Raw genomic sequence first — 25,311 nt, 5'->3', positions numbered from 1 at the left:
ACTACAGCTGTAACTGTGGACATAGTTTTCCAGACAGAGGTGGTGTTTCCCAGCCTCACCTGCAGCTCAGTATTGATCATACGACTCCAATTATGTTGTCACCACTGGAATGGGGGTGGAAAGGATGTGCCTAGTTCCAGGACCAGCTTTAACACATTGGGCATGACTAATCCATCTTTTCACTTTTCCCCCACGCCAGAGCACAGATATGTCCGTGCCCATGCAGATCAAGATACCCTAGGAGATGATGGAGCAACCATGGAAGGAACCCAGGTTCTTGCATGATCGTGGGAGCTGAGCCATCCCACTGACCTGGACCCTTTACTTCTGAGTCTTCTATAAGAATAATAATAATAAAAACTACATTATTTAACCCACTGTATTTGGCCAGGGAAGAGAGGGGTTCTTTGTTACTGTACCCTAACCTTTTTTTCTAGCTACTACACATATTGAGACTTTACTCCTGCTGGGAATTGTGTTAAGAAGTGTTTTCCATGCATTCTCACAACAACCCTATGCATTAGGTACAATTACTGATTCATCTGAGGGATAGGGAAACTCAGGTTGCAAAGTTAAAGAACCTGTCCAAACCCAATAGGCTCTAGTAGCACAGCCTGGATTGGTGTTCCAGCCCATTACTGAGGGAAAGGTAGGGAAAGACTGAATCCAGGAACCATGACTACAGGACATCTAACTAGACCCCAGAGTTCCTGGCAAGGCATGGAGCTTCCTCACTGTGTTACAAGCTACAGGGCAGTAAGGAGGGGCCCATCTGTCCTTTATATAATCAATTAGTTAATTAGGTCATGCCATGTGGCTTCTGGGATCTTAATTCCCCAACCAGGGACTGAGCCTGTGCCCTTGTCATTGAAAGCATGGTGTCCTAACTGTTGGACAACCAGAGAAGTCCCTGCTACGATAGTCAAGATTCTTGCTCTGCTTCTCTCAGCAGGGGTCTGCCAGACTGGCTGGCCTCCACTGCCCCCAAAGTCCAGTTCTCTCCCAGGGATGTCCCCAGGTCCTCCCCAGAGCTCCCCTGTCCTCACTCTCACCTGAGATTCTCTACCTGCCCACAGCCTGCCAGGGTTTCAGGGCAGCGGGGCTCCAGGGGGCAGCCCTCAAAATCCAGGTGGATGGAGCCATCCCTGTGCCCCAGGATGCTGGTCAGGGAGGCCAGGTCGGCGTAGGTCAGCAGGAAGTTGTGGAAGGGCAGCTGCTGGGGGAGGCTGCGGGCCATGAAGCTGGCCAACTCAGGATCCTGCGTCTCACCCACACGGTGACACAGCTCTACAACCTTGGGCCCCGTGAGCCGACGGGTGGCCAACTTCTTCAGCGCCTGCAGGACTACCTCCTGCTTGGCAGCCACCCATTCCTCCTCCCGCTCAGCCAGGAGGCTGAGGAAGGAGCGGCAGGCACGGGATGCCAGGCCAGCCAGAAAGGTGGGCAGGTGGTCCGACAGGCCCAGTCTGGCTTTTGTCCGCTGCACCCAGCGAGAATGGAGGGTGACATGTTGGCTGAGGGCCTCTCTGTCCACCTGGGGGCTGGCCAGCAGGTGCAGGGCTGCGAAGAACTCCTGCAGGCTGAGGTGGGAGAAGGCGTAGCCTGTGTCCCGGTGCCCGGGCCCCAGGCACACGCAGAAGGAGGTCAGCAGACCGAGGGCAGCCCCAAAGTCTAGGGTGGATGCAGGGATGTCTCCTGCAGAGAAGATGACCTTCCCTGACTCCAGGCCGCTCAGGGCCACCTCCCCGAGACCCAGCAGGGGCTCAGCCCGCAGGACCCCTTGGGGGTTGAGGGTGAGGAGCATCTGCACGTAGTTCTGCGTCATGGTGGGCAGGAGGGCCGCAGACTGGCCTCGAGACCTGCCCGGGAGCAGGTGATGGAGGCAGAGGCAGGCGACTCGGCACAGCGCAGGCACTGCACACATGCTCCAGAGGTGTCTGTCCATCTGCAGCTCCGCCAGGGCCGCCTCCTGGGACGGCTGGTCGCTGAAGAAGTGGTTCACATACTCCTCCACCCTCGGGCCGTCGAAGCCCCACATGTGGACCGTGGCCGCCTCGGTGGGCAGGCAGGCGGGCAGCTTCCCTGGACGGGAGGTGGCCATCACCGAGCAGCCGGGCAGCAGGGTCCCACGGCAGAGGCGGGAGAAGAGGGTGAGGGCTGACGCTGGGTCCTCGGGGTCCGCGGTCTCCTTGTCGGAGCAGGGCTGGAGGATCTCGTCCAGCCCGTCGAAGATCAGCAGGATTCCCTCCGCGTTCTCCTTCAGGTGCTGGAAGACGGCCTCCGGGCTGGCCTCAGGCCTTAGGTACATGTCGAAAAGGAGCTGCGGCAGTGTCAAGGAACCTGTGATCAGGTTGAGCTGGCGGAATTCGAAAAGGAACACAGCCTGGAAGCGGTCCAGCTGACCATCGGCCCACTTCTGGCAGAGCCGGTGAGCCAGCGTGGTCTTGCCCATGCCCGCCTTCCCCAGAAGCACCGTCACTCTCGGGCCCTTGCTGGCCTTGGTACTGAAGAGGTCCCGAATGTTCACATCAGTGCCGTCTTCTGCCTTGGGGTTCCCTGTTGTGGCACCCTCCTGAGTGTGGAAGGGCGCCGAGGCCCGGCTCCATTTCAAGATTGGAGGGACGTAGGCTTGGTGGAAGGCCAATGGCTGTCCCGGCCCGGGGGTCCTGTTGCCATAGCGCTGCTGGGCAGAAGTTCTCAGTAGCTGCAGGTACCTCTTGGCCAACTCTGCAGGGGACAGGGAGATGGCATGAGAGCAGAATGCCTCCCTGCCCCCAGCTCCCCTTCCTCCCCTGAACCCCACTCCCCCTCATCAGGTGGTTGGGAGCCTGCAGCCTCAGCTCTGCGTGTGTGTGTGGGTGTGGGGGCAGAGATGGAAAGGGCACACATGTGGTCTTGTGCCACCCAAATTCCCAGAATTAACTGGCTGTACAGAAGCACAGGCTTTGGCTGCCATTTACACACAGAAATAATGAATGGGGACGTGTGGATCATGGCTCTTGTTTGTTTCGCAACAATGCAAGTGACATAAAGTTTTCAAAAAGATGGAGGAGAGGAAAGGGGGCACTTCCTTTGCAATATCTCATTGGAACAAGCTTTTACTATGATACCGGAGTAACCTGCCTTTGCCACCACCTCCCCCCGACAATGTTTCAGTTCTGCGAGGTCAAGGATGAGCACCAATCACCTATGGGCCCGGTTCTGACCAATCAGAACTTCCAAAACCAGTCAACAGTCAACGCCTACAGTGCCAGGTGTTGACTTTAACTGCTGAGTCATTTAGGAGATCTTTGGTAGTTCGGGGAGGGCTTGGGGTCTCAGGGAGGGCTCCAACGTTGAGGGACACTGGAGATGCCCACAAAGAGGGGGGACCCCTGACATAGTGTCCTATTTTATATTGATGCAAACCCTCTGACCAGCTTCAAATCCTCTGGCTATGCCTGGTGGGGCTGGGTATCACAGCTGGTGGGACAACTGGTAGAGAATGAGAGAAGCTTCTGCCTGTCCTGACTGGTTCTCAGTAGCCTCCATGTCTCCCTGGGGACCCCCGAGGCTTCTATCCTGGCATCCAGCTCAGCTCTAACCTGGTCATTGACAGCCCAGTTCTGAGGTCATGCTTGTCACATCCCTGGGGCTCCCTAAACCCTGAGGACCTGGAAGCATCCCCAGAAAAGCCTGGGTGATGGAGCTGAGACCTCCAGGATGCTTTGAGCTCCCTCATCTCTGCAGAAGCCCTACTCCTGGGGACTTGGCAAGGCCTCCCTGCCAGATCTACCTCCCTCCTCTGCCCACCCAGGACCTCCTGGGAGCCTGGAAGACAAGAGCCCCTGACCAGCTGGAAGCCTGTGATCAGGGGACAGAGTCCAGGGTCTGGGTCCCTGCCCCAAGGCAATCCATTTCCCACCTTGGTACCCACCTTGTTGCTGCTTCCTGAACTGTTTTGGGCGAGGTGAGGACCCACAGCTCTGATGAGTCCGCTTGAGGCCTGGAAGGAAAGAAAGGAGGAGTAAGGGGTGACGTTTGGGGGCCTGGGCTGAGGAGGTACCCAGCACTTTCAGGGAGCTCCAATCCACAGACAGGCAGCAGCCAGACAAATATATCTACACTCAAGGACTGAGTGAAGGCTGACAGCAAGCAAAGGCTGTGTCCACATAAGCTTCTGTCTGCAGAGGGGTCCCTGGGCCCAAGTGAGAGGGCTGGAGGCTCTGGGCCTGGGGACCTCCAAGCCCAGAATGCAGGGAGCCAAGCCCACAGCCAACAGCCTTAAGCACTAAACGGGTTGGAAAGGACCCAGCTCTGTCAAGGGCACTCCTGGTTAGAAAAGCAGAGCTTCCCCCAGGCTTGGTCAGGCCTGTGCCCTCCCTCCTGCACCCGTGTGCTTTATCCCTCTTAGTTCCCCTCTTCCACACGTCCTCACTGCTCTCACTAGTCTCCTGAGTTCTTGTCTGGGTGCATGGATTTTCAAGAGCTAATAGTTTTCTGAAGAGGTTGGGTAAGGAAGGAGAACAAGAATGAAGGGGAGACAGAAAGGAAGGAAGGGAGGAAGAAAGAAAGAGGATGAAGAAAGGATTTTAAGAAGTAAAGCAGGAGACTTCCCTGGTGATCCAGTAGTTAAGACTTCGCCTTCCAATGCAGGGGGTGCGGGATGGGTCCCTGGTAGGGGAGCTAAGATCTCACAAGACTCAGGACCAAAAAACCAAATGCAGAAGTTGTAACAAACTTAATAAAGACTTTAAAATGGTCCACATTAAAAAAAAGTCTAAAATAAAATAAAAGAAAGGTGGATACTCCTAAAGCCAGGCTTTATTGATCAATCAGAATGGCCCTGAAGCAGGCCCCTTACTCTGCCAGATGTTAAATTTTTAGTTGCTGGTTTGCAGGGAAACCCAGGGGTCCCAAAGAGGGGCTGCAATCAGTCTAAGAGCATGTGCATATATATATGTAGCCAATGTGTATACTTGGCTACACTGCGTGGCTTGCAGGATCTTTGTTCCCCAACCAGGGACTAATCCTGGGCCCTTGGCAGTGACCGCACAGAGTCCTAACCACTGGACTGCCAGGGAATTGCCTTGTATTGCAGTATTTTAATAATTGTACTAATAAGGGACTTGTACTAGTCCCTTGTACTAATAAGGGACTCATTAGCTAAATATCAACCAGACCTGGTTACAGCCAGGTGACAATTATGCCATCTCAGTGATAAGGGACAGAAGGACCAGGTATCAGTTTTGATTTGTTGGGGAGCTAGGATGGGGCTTCCCTGGTGGCTCAGTGGTAAAGAATCTGCCTATAATGCAGGGAACATGAGTTCGAACCCTGGGTTGGGAAGATCCCCTGGAGAAGTGAATGGCACCCCACTCCAGTATGCTTGCCTGGAGAATCCCATGGACAGAGGAGTCTGGTGGGCTATGGTCCAAAAGGATGTTTTCTGTTAAAGCCTGGAGATGTTACTACCATGTATGCTGCTGCTGCTAAGTCACTTCGGTCGTGTCCAACTCTGTGTGACCCTGTAGACGGCAGCCCACCAGGCTCCCCCGTCCCTCAGATTCTCCAGGCAAGAACACTGGAGTGGGTTGCCATTTCCTTCTCCAACACATGAAAGTGAAAAGTGAAAGTGAAGCCGCTCAGTCGTGTCTGACTCTAAGCGACCCCATGGACTGCAGCCCACCAGGCTCCTCCATCCATGGGATTTTCCAGCAAGAGTGCTGGAGTGGGGTGCCATTGCCTTCTCCAACTACCATGTATACCTGTAAGTAAAAAGTCAGTACTTCTATAGAAATAAAGGTTACAAAACCACAGAAACATCATACTCAATGGTCAGAGACTAAAAGTTTTTCCTCTAAGATCAGGGAAAAGGTATTCACCATGTCTATTCAACATAGAACTGGCAGTTCTAGCCAGAGCAATTAGGTGAGAAAAAGAGATAAAAGACGTCCAAATTGAAAAAGAGAAGTAAACTAATCTCTGTTTGCAAGTGATAGGATCTTATACATAGAGAACACTAAAGACACCACAAAAAAAGCTGTTAGAACTAATAAATGAAACCAGCAAAGTAGCAGGAATAAAAAGTCAACACACAAAAGTCAGCTACATTTCTATACATGAACAATCTGAGAAAAAAACTACCAAAACAATTCCATTTACAATAGCATCAAAAAGAATCAGTACTTAGGAATTAACTTAACCAAGGAAGTGAAAGATTTGTACAATGAAAACTACAAAATGTTGCTGGAAGAAATGAAAGAAGACATAAATTAATGAAACGGTATCACATACTCATGGATTGGAAGACTTACTAACATTGAAAATATCAATACTATCCAAAGTGATCTATAGATTCAATGCCCTTATAATCCAAATGCCTGGTTTTTTTTTGTTTTTTGTTTTTTTGCAGAAATAGAAAAGTCCATTCTAAAATTCATGTGGAATCTCAAGGGAATCCAAATAGTCAAAACAATCCCCCAAAGAAAAAAATCTGGAAGATTCACACTTTCTGATTTCAAAACTTACTAAAAAGCTACAGTAATCAAAAACAGTGTGGTATTGGCATAAAGACAGACATAAAGACCAATGGAACAGAGAGTCCAGAAGTAAACCCTCACACATACAGTGGAGTGATTTTTGACAAGGGTGCCAAGAGCATTCAGTTAGGGAGAGGACAGTCTTTTCAACAGTGCTGGGAAAACTGGGTATCCACAAACAGGCTATGGAATGAAGCTGGACCCTTCAGTTCAGTTCAGTTCAGTCGCATCTGACTCTTTGCGACCCCATGAATTGCAGCACGCCAGGCCTCCCTGTCCATCACCAACTCCTGGAGTTCACCCAAACTCTTGTCCATTGAGTCGGTGATGCCATCCCACCATCTCATCCTCTGTCGTCCCCTTCTCCTCCTGCCCCCAATCCCTCCCAGCATCAGAGTCTTTTCCAATGAGTCAACTCTTTGCATGAAGTGGCCAAAGTATTGGAGTTTCAGCTTTAGCATCAGTCCTTCCAATGAACACCCAGGACTGATCTCCTTTAGAATGGACTGGTTGGATCTCCTTGCAGTCCAAGGGACTTTCAAGAGTCTTCTCCAGCACCACAGTTCAAAAGCATCAATTCTTTGGCGCTCAGCTTTCTTCACTGTCCAACTCTCACATCCATACATCACCACTGGAAAAACCATAGCCGTGACTAGATGGACCTTTGTTGGCAAAGTAATGTCTTTGCTTTTGAATATGCTGTCTAGGTTGGTCATAACTTTCCTTCCAAGGAGTAAGCATCTTTTAATTTCATGGCTGCAATCACCATCTGCAGTGATTTTGGAGCCCCCCAAAAAATAAAGTCTGACACTGTTTCCACAAATCCCCATCTATTTATCATGAAGTGATGGGACCACATGCCATGATCTTTGTTTTCTGGATGTTGAGCTTTAAGCCAACTTTTTCACTCTCCTCTTTCACTTTCATCAAGAGGCTTTTTAGTTCCTCTTCACTTTCTGCCATAAGGGTGGTGTCATCTGCATATCTGAGGTTACTGATATTTCTCCCAGCAATCTTGATTCCAGCTTGTGCTTCCTCCAGCCCAGCGTTTCTCATGATGTACTCTGCATATAAGTTAAATAAGCAGGGTGACAATATACACCCTTGACGTACTCCTTTCCCTATTTGGAACCAGTCTGTTGTTCCATGTCCAGTTCTAACTGTTGTTTCCTGACCTGCATGTAGGTTTCTCAAGAGGCAGGTCAGGTGGTCTGGTATTCCCATCTCTTTCAGAATTTTCCACAGTTTATTGTGATCCACACAGTCAAGGGCTTTGGCATAGTCAATAAAGCAGAAATAGATGTTTCTCTGGAACTCTCTTGCTTTTTACCTAACACCACATACAAAAACTAACTCAAAACAGATGAAAAACATAAATGTAAAACATAAATGTTTTTAAAACAATAAAACTCTTAGAAGCAAACATAAGATGAAAGCTTGTGACCTTGAAGATGACACCAAAGGCACAGATATCAAAAGAATTAATAGAAAAACTGGACTTCATAAAAAACTAAAAAATCATACATCTAAAGACCATTCCCACAGAGTAAAAAGGCAACCCACAGAATAGGAAAAATATTTGCAAAACATATATTTGATAAGGGGTTAATAACCAGAATACAGAGAGAACTCCTAAAACAACAACAAAATAAACAGAGAAGTCAATTCAAAAATAGATAAAGGACTTGAACAGACATTGCTCCAAAAAAGGAATATGAAGGCCAATAGGCACATGAAAGGATGCTCAGCATGACTGATCATTAGGGAAATGCTAACCAAAACGACAGTGAGATACCACCTCACACCCATTAGGATGGCAACTATCAGAAAAGAAAACAAAAAGGTGTTGGCGAGGATGTGGAGAAACTGGAAGCCTTGTGGACTGTTGGAAGGAATGTAAAATGGTGCAATTTCTGTGGAAAACACTATGGAGGTGTCTCAAAAAATTAAAGATAGGGTCGCCATATGAACCTGGATCCTGGACATATAGTCAAAAGAATTGAAACAGGGTCTTGAAGAGATATTTGTTTACCCATATTCATGGCAGCATTAGTCACAATAGCTAAAATATGGAAACAACCCAAAAGTCCACCGAAGGATGAATGGATAAGCAAAATGAGATTTATACATACAGTAGAATATTAGTCAGCCTTAAAAAGGAAGGAAATTCTGACATATGACACAACACAGATGAACCTTGAAAACATTATGCTAAGTGAAATAAGTCAGTCAAAAAAGACAAATATTGTATGAGTCCACTTATACAACGTACTTAGAGTAAAGTCATAGAGATGGAAAGTAAATGGTGGTTACCAGGGGCTGGGGGAGAGATGAATGGGGAGTTATTATTTGATGGGTATAGAATCTCAGTTTTGCAAGAAGAAAAGAGTATTGGAGATGGATGGTGGTCATGGGTTTCCCGGGTGGCGCTAGTGGAAAAGAACCCACTTGCAAATGCAGGAGACATAAGAGATGCAGGTTCTATCCCTGAGTCGGGAAGATTCCCTGGAGGAAGGTATGGCAACCCCCTCCAGTATTCTTGCCTGGAAAATCCCATGGACAGAGGAGCCTGGTGAATATAGTTCATGGGGTCCCAAAGAGTCGGACATGACTGAGTGCCTCTCATATGATGTGATGGCTGTGCAACAGTGTAAACGTGTTTAATACACTGAACTGTACACTTAAAGGAGAAGGCGATGGCAGCCCACTCCAGTGTTCTTGCCTGGAGAATCCCAGGGACGGAGGAGCCTGGTAGGCTGCAGTCCGTGGGGTTGCTAGAGTCAGACACGACTGAGCGACTTCACTTTCACTTTTCACTTTCATGCATTGGAGAAGGAAATGGCAACCCACTCCAGCGTTCTTGCCTGGAGAATCCCAGGGACGGGGAAGCCTGGTGGGCTGCCGTCTATGGGGTCGCACAGAGTCGGACACGACTGAAGTGACTTAGCAGCAGTACACTTAAAAATGGTTAAGATGGTAAATTTGATGCTATGTAATTGACCATGGTTAAAAAAGAAAGATGGAACAAAAGGGAAAGAAAAGTTCTGAAAAGAGAGTGGTGAATCAGTGAAGTGGACCATCTGATCACTGACCTCTCTGTGCTCCACCAGAAAACCAGTCAGAGGCTCCCTGGGTGTGGACGCCAGACTGTGGGTCAGTGTCAGGCTTGAGGGTGTCTGAATGGTGAGAGGCCTGAGTCTGTGGGCTTGGAGCCTGAGGCCCTGAGGTTTGGGGACAGGGAAATGAGAACGGGCTTCCCCAAGTGAAACCAGGTGGGGGATTCCGGCAGTGGCTAAGGGCTGAAAACCTCAAACTCTCCCAGGAGGCTCCAGGTGAGACCCATGGGAAAAGCTATCAGACAAGCCAAAGCCTTGAGGGGCAGAAACGGGGTGCAGGCGAGGCTGGGAGCTCTAGTGAGGGGCATGGGAAAGGTGCAAATGGGTCCAAGCACGGGGAGGCTAGTTTACGGAAAATGGCTCTGACCAGCCACCACCAGCCTGTTCTGGGTTTGAGGTGGGGGACTTAGCATGCACCTACCCTCCACATCCCACCCCTACCCCCCAACCCCAGGCCTTACCAGGGTGGAGCTGAGAGTCTGATTGGCTTTCCTCGTCAATTTCCAGAAGACTGGAGAAGCCTGGAAGAGGGAAGGAGATGATATGCCATGAGGATGTGCTAGGATGCCCTGGGACCAGCTCTGGCCCTGTGTCTGGCTCAGGGCTCATCCCTCAGGGGGTGTTCCTAGCAAGCCAGAAATCTACATTTGGCGATCTGTGGAGGGCACAGCCGGTAGTGAGCCCTGAAGGCAGCTGGGGGCAGAAACACGTGCATATCTAAAGGTTTGTGCACATACAAGTATATGGGTGCGTGCACACGTGTTTATTCATGCCTGTGCACAAGTGCACGCCTGTGTATCCACGCATGTGCACACTGTGCACCCCCACCTGCCCCGTACTCTGCCTTGTAGAGTTATTGAGTGAGCTCTCACTTCCTTTCCATGAACACAATCAGTGTTCTGAGCTTCCCCACAGTGCTCTGTAAATGGAAGAGCCCAAGGGACATTCACTGAACAGGACAGAGTCCAATCAGCCTGCCCCTAAGTGGCGGCCAGAGGGCTCTCCCTAGGACTGTTTCTTTGCAAAAAGAAACCTCTTGGGCAGTATGGGCTATCAGGAATTTCCTGGCAGGAAGGAGTCACCTGGTCCTTTCTCTCTGCATCCTGCCTTTCTGGGTAACTGGGGTGGTACAAGGTGGAAGGAGGAGCCCTCCAGGTCCCCAGCAGACGTGGTGGCATTAGGGCATTTGCTCTGGGAGGTGCACAGAAACATGGAAGTTTGTTCCTGGCTGGGCCACACGTCTCTGTGTGACCCAGGCAAGTCCTGGTCTTGCCTGGGGCTCTCTGGCTCCCCAGGCCCCGGGCACTAGCTGGCAGCACTGCACCTCCCACGGCCACTCTTACCATCTTCGTGGCCCCACGTGCTCATCAGCAGCACCTCCATGTCCATTGGCACATCCAGCTCCATGCACACGCACTGGATGAATGACTTCCAGGTGGTCGGACCCTGGGCATGCAGTTTTTGGAGTTGCAGGATGACCCTCTGTGTGGGGTCTAGGGCCTGATATCCGGAGCCCAGGTCCACGCTGGGGAGGAATAACTTCACCTTGGCGTCTAGCCATCCTAGGTTTCTGCTGAGCAGCCTCACGAGATATCCATGCAGGTTCTTGGTGCCCAGTTGGAGGCTAACGGGGTCCATGAGGAGCTGACCCTACAGGGACCAGGTAGGTGGGTGAGCTGCGAAGTAGGTGAGCTGGGGGACAGGTGAGCTGGGGGGAAAGCCAGGAGGGGCAGTCAGAAACCACTCCCCACAGCTAAGGGGAAGAGAAGAGATGGACACAGAAGGTAGAGAAGTGGTCTCTCTGTAGTGTCTCGATGCCATTGCCCAGAGCTCAGGCCCAGAAATTAACCTCCTTCTGTATTCTCTGCCTATGTCATGGGTCCAGATGGTTTAGTTCATCCCCCTGTGGATAAGCCCTGATAATGCTTTATTTGTTCTTGTTTCCATGGACCCATTTGTGCTGCTCTCTGTCTGACCTAAGTTTTCTCTGGCAGAGACAACTAGCTGTCCCCCTGTATTTGTTCTTCTCTTCTTTCTTAGCACTAGAACCCCTAAATATTCCCTAGTTATCTGAAATAGACTATTTCCCAGCCTCCCTTGCAGCTAGATAGACTCATGTAATTAAATTTTGGCCAATGAGATGTCGGTGGAAATGTTGTATATCATTCTTAACCTCTTCTTGTTGGCTGGAATGCTGATGTGATGGCCAAACCTTGGGCAGCCACATTGGATTGTGAGGTAGAAGCCAGCACCGAGGAAGGTGGAGAGTAAAGTTTTCCTGTCCTGGACTCTCTGACTTCGAATTTCTAATACATGACAAGGCAATTCATTTCTATTCTGTTTAAACTACTGTTGCTTAGGCCCTTTTGCTATTCACAGTGAAATATAATCCTAGCTAATACAGACCCTCTCTTCTCTCTTAGCAAATTCTCCCTTTCTAAACTGGAACTCAAACAACTTGCTGGTAGGTGTATTAAAATGAGGCAAGGAGAACGTATTTTGTGAAAGTTTAAAAAGTCTGAAGGCCCTTTGATTCAGCAATTACATTTCTAATATGCTGGCCTTGGGACACAATCATGGACTTAAACAGAATTTTTAGTTACAAAGCTGTGCACTGCAAGAGTATTTTTAATAGTTAAAAATTGGAAGCAACCTAAATATCCAACAGCTAGAGATTAACTGGTTACCCATCACATGGTGGAATATGCTAGAACGTTTCCAAATGAGTACATCTGGCACTATTGTCTTAATTATAGAGATAAATGCTCAGAAAGCACTTACTGTGTGTTAGGCTCTGTTTTATGTGCTTTATGTGTCTCATTGAATCCTCACAACTCCAGAGACTTCATTTCTAACACTGAAAAAGACAGGAGGCCCATGCAGGGGCCAGCCTTATCAACTCCCAGATGCTGGGGCCAACACCATGTGTTGTGGGGTTCAGACTCCAGCTTCTCCCTTGACCCCCAAGAGACCTACTGGGCACATGTCCCAAGCTCCTTCTGGTCACCCCTCTTCAACCAAACTAATAGCAACAACTCCTTGCTCAGGCACAGAGTTTGAGACTTCAAGAAATATGCTCACATCTATGGCATGGATCACCATCCCCACTCAACAGATGAAAATGCTAAGCTGGGGAAGGGTAAAGGACAGACCCAAGATCACCATTTCAGTCCATGGAGGACACATGCTCAGAACTGAGATTTCTTACCTCTCAGGCCACTTAATTTCCAAGGCTTGGGAACCCTAGGTGGCACCAGACAAGGGCTAATCCCTGGCTTCTGTGTGATCTTGGCGCCTACGGCATGGCTTCTTTTCCGGGCTAGAGTGTCCAAAGTCCATGCGGCCCATAAAGAACTCATCCAGGGCAGCAAGGTGCCAGGCGGAAGTGAGGAGTGCCTGGATGGTATAATTTCGGGGAAAGTCCTTCAAATTCAAATTTCTCCCCCAGCCAGTCTAACATGATGCCTTTGTTTCCACCATGAGTGCTCTGTCCCCTTTGAGTAAGACATTAGCTCTTAAAAAATAACCAGCCCTGGAAGAAAAAACACACTATATCATTATTGGTCATTGTGAAAGTCAGTAGCAAACAGCCTTGGAGACAGAGGATTATAGTAGAAAGATCCTCAGTGAAGGGATGATCACTGACCTGGCTCCCTGGTTCATCATAGATGTTCTAGGATGTCCACAGAGAGGGTCTCCTGAGTTCTTGGGCCAAGTCCTAGAGCTGGATTTTCAGGTTCTTTCCATAGGACAGGCTCCTAAGAGATAGGAGAAAGACGACTTTCTTATCATTGTTCCGCATTCCAAGAGGAACTCTGTAAAGAAGGCACCGACCCTCACTCCTAACTCCCCTGAGGACATCAACCCAGAAACAGCCTTCTCATCTTCATGGGAAGATCTTATTCTTCCCCAAGCAAGATTCTGCTTGTCCCCGAACTGTGCACAGCGCAACCCTCCTCGGTATCACTTCCCACCACAACCGGCCCAGAGGATGCCCCTCTTACTCTTCCAATTTGAATATTCCCCTTACAGTGACTTGTTCCATCACTACATACCTCTCCAACCCAGTAGATCTATTACAGCTAATTTATTAAATGAAGATGGATAACTCTTACCAAATATGTCAGCCTTCTTTCCTAATAAAACCTCAAAGAGGTTTGAATGTGCAGCTTTCTCTCTTCATACATCATGAAGTTTTTAAATAATTGAGAGTAAACATCCTTCTTAATGAGAAAACCCAGAGGCACTGATCACTGTCTCACCAAGAGAACAATAAAATGATGATCATTTAATCAGTTTTATTTTATTAGCTCCTTTATTATAAAAACTATAAATGAAGTGTGACCTGTAGAAATTGTGAATCACTATGTTGCATCCCTGTAATTTATATAATATTTTATATCAACCATATCTCAATAAAAAATAAAGTAAGGACATCCCTGGTGGTACAGTGAATAGGAATCCGCTTGCCAGTGCAGGGGATGCGGGTTTGATCCTTGGTCTGGGAAAATTCCACATGCCATGGAGCAACTAAGCCCATGTGCTACAACTCCTGAGCCTGCACTCCAGAACTCCTGAGCCCGAGTGCTACAACTACTGAAGCCCATGAGACTAGAACCTGTGCTCTGCCACAAGAGAGGCCACAGCAATGAGAAGCCCACACGCCTCGACTAGAGAGTAGCCCTGCTCACCACTTTCAGAGAAAGCCCATACACAGCACAGAAGATCCAGCATAACCAAAAATGGAAATGAACAAACAGCGCTTCCCTGGTGGCTTAGTGGGCAAAGAATCTGCCTGCGAATGCAGTAGGCACTGGTTCAATCCCTGATCTGGAAAAAGCCCACATGCTGTGGAGCAACGAAGCCTGTGGCCACAACCCTGAGCCTGTGCTCTAGAGCCCAGGAGCTGCAACTACCGAGCCCACGTGCCTCAACTACTGAAGCCTGTGCTCTGCAACGAGGGAAGCCACGGCAATGAGAGGCCCGAGCCCTGCAACTAGAGAGCAGCCCCTGGGCGCCACAACTAAAGAAAAGAGCCCAAGCAGTAATGAAGACCCAGAACAGCCACAGATAAATAAATACGTATAAAATAAAATGACACTGGTACAAATGTCTGTGTAACACAGCTTCCGAGATCTTGTCTAACAATAAGGAACTGACAAAAGAAAAGATGGCTAAAAAGGATATGGAAGAATGGAAGAAAGGCAAAAGATCAAAGTATGCACTGATGGAGTAGCTAAGAAGTATGAGGAAGGTAACAACAAAGTTCCAGACTTCAGATCAATCCATGTCAAGAGGGCACATTTTATAGAGAGCCCAGAGATAAACTCACACAGCTACAGTCAACTAATCTTTGACAAAGGAGGCAAGAATACAATGGGGAAAAGACAGTCTCTTCAGCAAGTGCTACTGAAAAAGCTGGACAACTGTATGTAAATCAATGAAGTTGATTTACACCTCACACCATGCTAAGTCGCTTCAGTCGTGTCCGACTCTGTGCGACCCCATAGACGGCAGCCCACCAGGCTCCCCCGTCCCTGGGATTCTCCAGGCAAGAACACTGGAGTGGGCTGCCATTTCCTTCTCCAATGCGTGAAAGTGAAGTCGCTCAGTCGTGTCCGACTCTTAGTGACCCCATGGACTGCAGCATACCAGGCTCCTCCATCCATGGGATTTTCCAGGCAAGAGTGCTGGAGTGGGGTGCCATTGCCTTCTCCGACCTCACACAATGCACAGCAATAAACTCAAAATGGCCTAACAATTATGGGACATGACACCATAAAACTCCTAGAAGAGAACATAGGCAAAACATTCTCTGACATAATAGCACCAATATTTTTTTAGGTCAGTCTCCCAAGACAATAGAAATAAAACCAAAAATTAACAAACGAGACCTAGTCAAATGTACAAGCTTTTGTATAGCAAAGGAAACCATAAACAAAACTAGAAGACAACCTATTGACTGGGAGAAAATATCTGCAAATAATGCAATAGACAAGGGCTTAATTTCCAAAATATACAAACAGTTCAATCCAAAAATGGGCAAAAGATCTAGAGAGATATTTCTTCAAAGAAGACACATAGATGGCCAATAGGCATATAAAAATATGTTTAACATTGCTAATTATTAGAGAAATGCAAATCAAGACTACGATGAGGTACCACTTCACAGCAGTCAGAATGACCATCATTAAAAAGTCTACAAATAACAAATGCTGGAGAGAGTGTGAAGAAAAGGGAACCCTCTTAACATTGTTGTAAATCGGTGTAGCCACTTCGGAGAACAGTATGGAAATTCTTCAAAAAACTAAAAATAGAGTTACCATGTGATTCAGCAATCCTACTCCTGGACAAAACCCAGACAAAACTATCATTCAAAAAGATACACGTACCGCTATGTTCATAGCAGCATTATTTACAATAGCCAAGACATGGAAACAACCTAAATGTCCATTGACAGATGAATGGATAAAGAAGATGAGGTACATACATATAATGGAATACTACTCAGCCATTAAAAAGAATGAAATGGTGCCATTTGCAGCAACATGAACTGAACTAGAGATTATCATACTAAGTGAAGTAGGTCAGAAAGAGAAAGACAAATACCATATGATATCACTTATATGTAGAATCTAAAATATGACACAAATGGCAATTATATCAGAGACTATTCATTGGGAAAGGCAGGCAATAATGGAGAGACTTCCAAACAAACGCATTTTATAAAGTAAATGTCATTAAAACCTGATGGTGCCAGATTTAAAATAGAACAGATTGATCTAAGGAATGGAAGAGAGTTCAAATTAGCTTCACACCCATTTAAAATCCACTATTTGATCAATGGTATTGAGAGGGAAAATATAGAAAAATACATAGTATTAAAACACATAGTAATACAAGTATTTTAAATGGAAAGAATTATTATTATTGGCTGTGCCACACTACTTATGGGATCTTAGTTCCTGGACCAGGTATTGAACAAAGGCCCTCAGCAGTGAGCGTACTGGGTCCTAACCACTGGACCGCCTGGGAATTCCTTTTTTTTTTTTTTAAGAATTATTTTTAAATTAAGTAAGTAGAGTTTTCTTATTAAAACCACAACCAGATATCATTTCATACCCCCCTCAAATATCTACAATGAAAGAGAAGATAATACAACTGTTAATGAGGATGTGGAAAAATAGGAACCCTTATGTACTGCTGGTGGGAATGCAAAATGGTGCAGCCTCTTTGGAGAAGGTTGGCAGTTCTTTAAAATGTTAACCAGAGTTATAACTCAGCAATTTTCTACTCCTAGGTTTATACTCAAGAGAAATGAAATATATATACTTACACAAAAACATATACACAAATGTTTATCATCCCTCATAGCCAAAAAGTGAAAAAAATCAAAATTTCCATAACTCACAGATGAGTAAGCAAAATATGGTATGTCACTACAACAGAATATTATTTAGCAACAAAAAGGAAAAAAGGAATATCGTGTTCAGTCACTTCAGTCATGTCCAGTGTTTGCGACCCTATGGACTGTAGCCTGCCAGGCTCCTCAGTCCATGGGATTCTCCAGGCAAGAATACTGGAGTGGGGTGCCATGCCCTCCTCCAGGGGGTCCTTCCGACCCAGGGATCAAACTCACATCTCCTGCATGTCCTGCATTGCAGACGAATTGTTTACTGCTGAGCCACTATTACGTACTACAAGATGGATGAACAGTTAAAATATGCTAAGTGAAAAAAGCTCCAAAGTATATTAGTAAGTGAATTCAACTTTTAAAAGCTACAGCATATGTCTGTTTTAAATGTGCTGTGTGAATCTGCATACAGAGAGACCAACTCTAGGGCTACCCAAGAAAACTGGTGACAGGATTGCACGTGGGGAGTGGACGTGGGAGAAGCAGGCAAAGGAGAGCCCTTTACACTGTACAGTTCGCTCTCTGTATCTGTGGATCTGAATCTTCAAGGGTGGAACCCATAGATATGGAGTGCTGACTGTACTATGCCATCTTATATAAAGGACTTGAGCATCCGAGGATAGGGACACTGAGGGCCACTCGTACTCTTTGGACAACTGCATACATTAAAACTTTTCAGCAGGTACAACTGTTTCAAAGCCATAAAATGTTCATATTAAAAACTAGGGTTCGATCCCTGGGTCAGGAAGATTCCCTAGTAAATGTGTTACCTCTAAGAATCACCAATGCATTCCTGGGACACGGGGCTCAGAGAGCGGTAATGAAAAGCCAGCGTCACACAGTAAGACTCCCAAGGGAATCCAGGCATGTGGGTTTGTGGTCCCATGCTCCTGCCACTCCAGTCCAGGTCCAGACAGGAAGAGGGAAAAAGGCAGGGGGCCTTGTCGGGGCGCTGGTCTCACTGAGGGGTGGGCATAGGAGGCTTGCCCAGAGGGGAGCTCCATCCTGGCTTCCGTCGCCCTCATCACTGTGCTCTTGGGGAGTCTCTCTTGCTTTCCGGGGCATGCTGTGCTGTGGAGGTTAGGGGAGCCAGTTCCTTTGCCCAGGCCTTTGCTCTTGCTGCTCCCTATGCCTGGAGACTGCCGCCCCCACCCCCGCCCCTCGACCTCCAGTCCACACTCATGCACATGCGCACACATGCCAACATGCACTTCTCTGGCCAGAGTCATCTCTAAAACTCAGCTCTGGTCTGGTCTCATTTCTGTCTAAACCTCCTACAGTTTCCCGTCACCTGTAAGATGCAGTGTGGCACCACAGTTAGTGGGACTTCCACGAAGCAGGTCCACATCAGGTGCTCAAGAAAGGTTCAAAGGATGAGTAACAAATGGCCCTTCACCGTCTGGGTCCTGGCCACTTTCGGGCCCTCTCACGCCACCTCTGCTGCCTGCCACGTGACCACGCTCCCGGCCCCACCCAGCCATCCTCTTTCACAACTCCTCACCTTGCACACAAACCCTGTTCTGCCTCGAATGCCCTGCCTTGCCTCGAATGCCCTGCCCTGCCTCGAATGCCCTGCCCTTTCCCTTCCATCTTGCAAATTCCTCCTTCTTACGGACTCAGCTCCAATCAACTCCTGCTCCCTACTCAGGGAAGTCCTGCTGGCTGCCTTCCTAGACTGAGTCACGCCGCCACCACTGGGCTTCCCTCCTTAGCAATGTCTCCTTCCTCCCCCACAGCAGGGCTTGTCATTCTGCACCGTCATTTCCTCTTGGTCAGTCCTTCCTTCAGCAGCTGGGAACACCACCTGATTCTGGACAAGAGCAAACGCCTTGGCAACAGGGCCCTGGATTGGAGTCTCTACTTGGTACCGGCTGTGTGGCTTTGGTTTGGTTACCCCATGGCTTGGTATTTCAGTGTCCTCATCTGTAAAAGGAGGATGTTTGAGGTCAGGCTGCTAAAAGCAGAACCCAAGATAGGGGTGTCTGTTGAAGTTATTTATTAAGGCTGAAAGGGAAGCAGGGTGGGGCAAGGGAAGAAGTTAGGCAAAGATGAGGTTTCAGGAGCGGTCTAGCTTCAGCCTGACCACAGGGAGCTCTGGAATGTGAGTGACAGGTCAACAGGCCTATCCTGCCAAGAGGCAAGGGGGCTGGGCTGCTATTTCCCGTCCCCCCGCAGTGGCCACATCCTCCAGACACTGGCTATGGGCCATATCAAAGTAGTGGAGGAGGGGCATTCCGATAGGCCAAGGGCAATCTTTAAGGGCAGGGTGCAGTGTGAGCAGCCTACACCCACAATGGATGGAGAATGGGAGTGGGGGACTGGCCCATGAAGGGGGGCCCAGTAGACTGGAGACCCGGAGCACCAGCAGGGTCAGCTTTGGGGGTAATAACAGTTAACTGGCAAGGGCATCGGGAGGTGAAGCAGGCAAATCCCCTGACACGGCATCTGGCACATTAGCTATTATTACCAGTGTTGTTCGCTCTGCAGCCTGGGCCCAGCACAGGGTAGATGGAAAAGAGGGAGGGAAGGAGGAGAGGATATGGTTGGAGTCACAGACCTCTGGCTGCTTCTTCCTTCTTCCTGCTTGGATTGAGAGGGAGGCCCTTCGAGGCTGGGGCTCGGCAGTCACAGGTGCTGGCCGCACCCCCAAACCTCACTTGTTGGGTTCTGTTTCCTCATCTCTACAGGGGGTGAATCATGGGCCGTCCCTGTTCCCCGGCCTGTCTGGGAGGGTGAAGCCGAGCATCAAGGCCCGTGGGTGGCTGGAAGCCCTATCCTCTGGCTGGTTCTGAGACCTGGGGTTCTGCCCCAGCTCCAGGGCCCTGGTGGGAGGAAAGAGGACAGAAGAGGGCCACTGAGGTCAGACAGTGGGAAGAGAGGACCAGAAATAAGAAGGCTAGAACCCCAACCTCAAGACAGGAAGGGTATGGCTGGTAGGGACAATAAGAAAAGCGTGGCCTGGGCCATGACAGCCACTCCAGACGTTCGGACCAAAATATCGGAAGGAGGGCAAACAAAGTGCTGCTGGAGTCGGTTTCTCAGGACCGAGTGGACAGGTCAGGCCTGGGGACCCCGGGGTGGACCAGAGTCCACAGAGGCCCTCAAGCCCTCTCACACCAAGGCCTACAGCGCTGACAACAGAAAACTCAGGGCCTCTGCATCCCCCCAGGGTGGATGATCACAGTCCAAGGCTTTGGAGGACGCCTGAGCCCAGAAGCAAAGGCGAACCTAGCTGGAAGAATCCATGCCAGCTCCCCTCCCCAACTCCCTGGCCTTTTTTTCCCCTCTGGCCACACAGTTCCCTGACCAGGGATCAAACCCCATGCCCCTTGCAGTGGGAGTGCGGAGTCCTAACCACCAGATGGCCAGGGATGTTCCCAGGCCCATTTTACAGATGGGGAAACTGAAGTCCCAAGAGGGGAAGGCCTTACTGACACTCATAGCAAGTAAGAAGTGAAAGTGAGACCAGACTGAGCTATCAGGCTTTTTCTAGGGGTGGCTAATGCAGCCCCACCCCAGGAATCATCCTCTTTTCATGGGTCCCCACGATGGGCTACCTTCAGGGAGATGTGAGCAGCCATTTCTTCCCTCATCCATAAAAGTGGGCAGAGAGGGCAAGAGGGGTCCTTGACCCGGCACATTTCCATGGGGTGGGGATGGGGGGAGGGTGTGCGATGGGGGTGATTTCTTTTGAAAGCCATCATCTTTATTGTCCCTCACAATGACAGGGTCCTGCAGGACTTAACACGCACCCCCATGTGTCTTACCAAAGCAGAAACCGAGGCCCAAGGCTTCCCTGGTGGTCTAGTGGCCAAGACTCCCTGCTCCCAGTGCAGAGGGCCCGGGTTTGATACCTGGTCAGGGAACTGGATCCCACGTGCCACAACTAACAGCCCACCTGCCTCAACAAAGATCAAAAATCCCGAGTGCCACAACTAAGACCTGACACAGCCAAATTAACGAATTTAAAAAAGAAAAAGGAACCAAGGCTCCCAGCAGTGAGGGGCCCTCCCCACATCACCAGCTAGAAGGATACAGAGCTGGGAGTTGAGGAAGCATCTTCTTGTCTCAAAGTCTTTGAGGAGGGTGGCACGAGCCTGCACTCTGAGCCCCGGGCCTGGGTGGCCCCTGTTCTAAATCCAGCAGCGACTCTCTCTTCTTGTCACTAGAAACCAGGAATCTGGCTCCCAGCCCCCATCACTAGAACTGAAACTGCCTCCTTTATTCCGGCCGACTTCCTGCTCAGACAGCTCAGACTCTCCACCAAAAGACCGCCTGGGGTTTCCAGGTGCACCCTTCTCCGAAACGTGGACAGCAGGTGGCCAGGGAGGGATCTTGCCTTTTCCACTCAGCCCTGGCGGTTTGGGTCCAGCACCCACCAGAAGTGGCCGGTGAGAAGGCTCCTTCCCAACAGGGTCCTGGGCCTCCGGAGGGCCAGTGGGTCCCAAACCTGCCTACATGTTAGAGTCATCCGGGGTTTTAAAAATTCCAGTGGGCTGCACCCCAGATTAATCACAGCACAGTCTCTGAGGGTGGGACACAGGCACCTTTGGAAGCAACCCAGCTGAGCTTGAGGACTACTATTCTAGGCCATGCAGCCACCCAGCGCTCCACTCCAGGTGGGCAGAGAGGCTTCATGTTCCCTTGTACCCGGCACCTTGCTTCCCCAGCAGAGCCGAGGCTTCTTGCCTTTGAGAGGCTGGGGACAGGAAGGCCACCGAGATGGCCGCATTTAGATGGGACCCTGAGGGTGCCTGCTGAAAACTGCCGCTCCTCCTGCACTTCTGCCTCTGGCCTGCACCTTGGCACCTTGTGGCCCTGCCAACTCCTCCCATGTCCACACCAAACCGAAAATGAAGCTGAGATCTGGAAATCCCCTTTTCATCTCCAACCATGTGGTTGAAGAGGATCCCGGAGGAATTATGTGCTGGTTTGGGGGGCAAAGAAGGCTCAAGATGTAAAGCGGAGAAATTAGATCCTGAGGTTCAAATTCACAGCCTGGAGATTGGTCTGCCCACTTCCAAAGGCAAATTGGAGGCAATTTCTAAAACCTAAATGTGTCCACCCTTTGACTCTATAACCAAGCTGCTTGGCAGGAAGCCCAGGGAGAGCCACACAGCCTGGAATACGCAGAGCATACTGGATAAGGAAATCCTGCAGCCGTGTTTGACCAACTGATATCTCAATAAGGTTTGGTGTGACCACACCTCTGGGTTATGGGCATGAAGACCACTGACATGGCTGGATCCTTATATGTATTAACTGAATAAACAAGACACATGAATAATGATATGCATAATATGATACTATTTGTTTGAAGAATACATAGAAAACAAAGCACCAACACTGTATGTCTTCATCCAGGTCTGTAATCCCATGTTTTTATAACTTAGAGGTTAAGAGCATGAATTTTGGAGCCAGCTGTCTAGCTTGGAACTAAGCATTTCATCATCTGCAGGCTGTGCGGCATCAGGCAAATTGTACAGCCTCTCTAGGCTTCAGTGTTCTCATCTATAAAACAAGGATAGGACTTCCCTGGTGGTCCAGTAGTTAAGAGTCCGGCAGGCACTGCAGGGGATGCAGGTTCAGTGCCTGGTCTGTGAAGATGCACATACCTCGGGGCAACTAAGCCCAGGTACCACAACTACTGAACCCTTGAGCCCTAGAGCCCACACTCTGCAACAAGAGAAGCCACTGCAATGAGACACCCTCGGACCACAGTGAAGACTAGGCTCCACTCGCCGCAACCAGAGAAAGCCTGTGCGCACAGCAAAGACCCAGCACAGCCAAAAATAAAAAAAATAAATGAAAATAAATAAACCAAGGATAACTTCAGTATCTACCTCACAGGGTTGGGACTGTGTCAATACATGTAAAGTGCTTAAAACAAGGCCTTGCAGTTAGTGAGCCCAATAGAAGTGTTTTGGGTTTTTTTTTTTTTAATTGTTGGTTTTGGGTTGTTTTTTTTTTCGGTTGTACAACATGGCTTGTGGGATCTGCATTGAGAGCGCAGAGTCCTGACCACTGGACCTCCAGGGAATCCCCTTGTGTGTTTGTTTTTTAATGCAAAGCCTTAGATAAAGTTCTGGAAGGCAACACAGCAAACTGGTTATCTCAAACTAGGAGAGGACTGGCCTGGGGCGGGAAGAAGTGAGTAATGGAGATATAGGCACCTGACATGGCATCCAGCTGTTCGCAAAGCGAATTTAATCATGTATTACCTGTGTGGTTTAAGCTGAAAACATTTTTTTGAAAGTGAAAGAAGACAGAAGATCAGTGACCAGAAAGCTGCACTCTTTGAAGTCAGAAGAGGAGTTCTACTTCTAGGCTGGATCAGCTGACCTATGTCCTCCCATGCCAAGTGGCAGTGCCCAGGCACACGAAATGTGGGCAGAAGAAAGGCTTGGGGAGAGGGCTGGAGGTTAGTGATCATTGGTTGGAGCCTCAGTTCTGAGCTTCACTGCCCCAAACTGATTTGCTGAGTGATACCAGGCAAGTCCCTGCCCTCTCTGAGCTGTAACTCACTTGTACCTTGAGTAGGGTTAATACCAGCCCATCTTACAGGGACTGGTGGAGCTGATAAGGGGTCGGGAGGCTTGGGTGCAAATCCTGATTTCAACATGTTGTGCTGCGCAACCTAGGGCAAGTTTCCTAACTCCTCTGTACCTCCAGTTCCTCATCTGCAAATGGGGTGATGACTCTGCATCCACTTCACATGGTCATTCTGAGGCTGGAAGACAATAATGAAGATTACAGCACGATGAGGGGGACTGCCCATCTGCAGCGGATGCTAGCTGATGCCAGTCTCATATACTGGGTTCTTAGCACAGGTCCGGGCAACATGCTACAGCATTCCACTTGCATTTCCTCAGCAGGTTCTCAGTCACCCTTTCAAGGCAGATGTTACAGATTCTGGGAAGTCAAGAAGCAAAGAGTGGATTAAAAACCTCTGCTGAGGGACTTCCCTGGTGGCCCAGCGGTTAGGACTCTGTGCTTCCAATGCAGGGGGCATGGGTTTGATCCCTCGTCAGGGAAATAAGATCCCATATGGTAAATGGCCCCCAATTTTTTTTTTCCAAATTTTTTTTTAAAAAAGAAAAAAAGACATTAAAAGCTCTGCTGAGGACTTCGTTGGTGGTCCAGTGGTTAAGAATTTGCCTGCCAATACAGGGGACAAGCATTTGATCCCTGATCTGGGACGATCCCACATGCCACGGAGCAACTAAGCTTGTAAGCCACAACTACTGATCCTGTGCCTTAGAACCCATGCTCCGCAGCAAGATAGAACACCAGAATGAGACACCTGTGCACCGCAACTAGAGAAAGCCCTCACATAGCAACAAAGACCCAGCATGGCCAAAAATTTAAAAAAAAAAAATTTTTTTTTAAATCTCTCCACTGAACTCAGAGGCGCTTTCCTAACTGAAGCACCACACTGCCTTCAACCAATGATCTTCTTTCTGAACAAAATAATCATTTCCATAGCTCTTGATTATTTTTCTGCTATAAAATATAATCTGCACTCATTTGAAAAGTTCCAAACATTTTAGAAATATATCATGTGAATTTTCTCACAATCTTACTCTTTAGGGAGAAGAATACAAGTTCCAAGACTTTTTTTACCCATGTTGGAGAACATTTTTGCCTTATACGAGAATTAGAGTATCGTTTCCTTAAACATTTTCTAGAAATCATTTCACTTTGAACTTGATTTTCTAGTATCATTTGCCTTGCATGGAAGGTAACTCCTCCAAACAAACCCAAGGGAAACAAAACTAAAATGATGCCCACTGAAACTGCCCCCCTGGGGCTCTGGCCTGAGGCCTGGCCTCCAGTTGTTAAAAAGGTGGTCCTCAGTGTGAGAGGCATTACAGATATTAGCAGTCAACTGAGACTTTCTTCTTGATGAATCAGGAAGGATCAGAGAGAAGTGAAAACAGCACAGCTGCTCTCACTTTGTGATTCAACGAATGCCTTGTCCACGCACCACTTAACACTATCTGGCTGACTCTGCTGTGTAAGTCTGAGACAAAGCTTGACTTGTCCGTTTCAAGAAGAGAATTCTGTGGGTGCCAAATGCACAGGACACCTTCAAGAATGTAAGGAAAAGACTATTGTGAGACACGCAAAACAGAAAGCTATTTCTCTCTTCAAACAAGATGCTGTGACAAGACCTGAATGCCTCAGAATACAAGTTCCCCAGGGTCTGAGTCTTCCCTCCATTTGGCATGAAGAGCAGAAGCAACCTCTCAGGCAAGGA

At 48.6% G+C, this 25,311-nt stretch overlaps 1 protein-coding gene across 6 annotated transcripts in view; it reads right to left on the bottom strand.

Annotated features, from left to right (window-relative positions):
* Positions 1-25,311, bottom strand: part of NLRC5 (NLR family CARD domain containing 5) — a 93,517-nt gene that overhangs the window by 47,154 nt on the left and 21,052 nt on the right. For all 6 annotated transcript variants that reach the window (XM_061387277.1, XM_061387279.1, XM_061387281.1 and 3 more), the window contains exons 2-7: positions 13,284-13,395; positions 12,846-13,169; positions 10,981-11,287; positions 10,099-10,158; positions 3,917-3,985; positions 1,053-2,727 (exon numbers count right to left, since the gene is read on the bottom strand). In XM_061387277.1, coding sequence (XP_061243261.1) covers positions 1,053-2,727; positions 3,917-3,985; positions 10,099-10,158; positions 10,981-11,275 — 2,099 coding nt within the window. In that variant the 5' untranslated portion in view covers positions 11,276-11,287; positions 12,846-13,169; positions 13,284-13,395. The remainder of the gene's footprint in view (positions 1-1,052; positions 2,728-3,916; positions 3,986-10,098; positions 10,159-10,980; positions 11,288-12,845; positions 13,170-13,283; positions 13,396-25,311) is intronic.

The sequence above is a fragment of the Bos javanicus genome, chromosome 18 (genome assembly GCF_032452875.1).
Source record: "Bos javanicus breed banteng chromosome 18, ARS-OSU_banteng_1.0, whole genome shotgun sequence".
In the NCBI taxonomy this organism is placed as follows: Eukaryota; Metazoa; Chordata; class Mammalia; order Artiodactyla; family Bovidae; genus Bos; species Bos javanicus.
The sequence above is the reverse complement of the archived record's forward strand: the minus strand, read 5'-3'. Positions and strand labels throughout refer to the sequence as shown.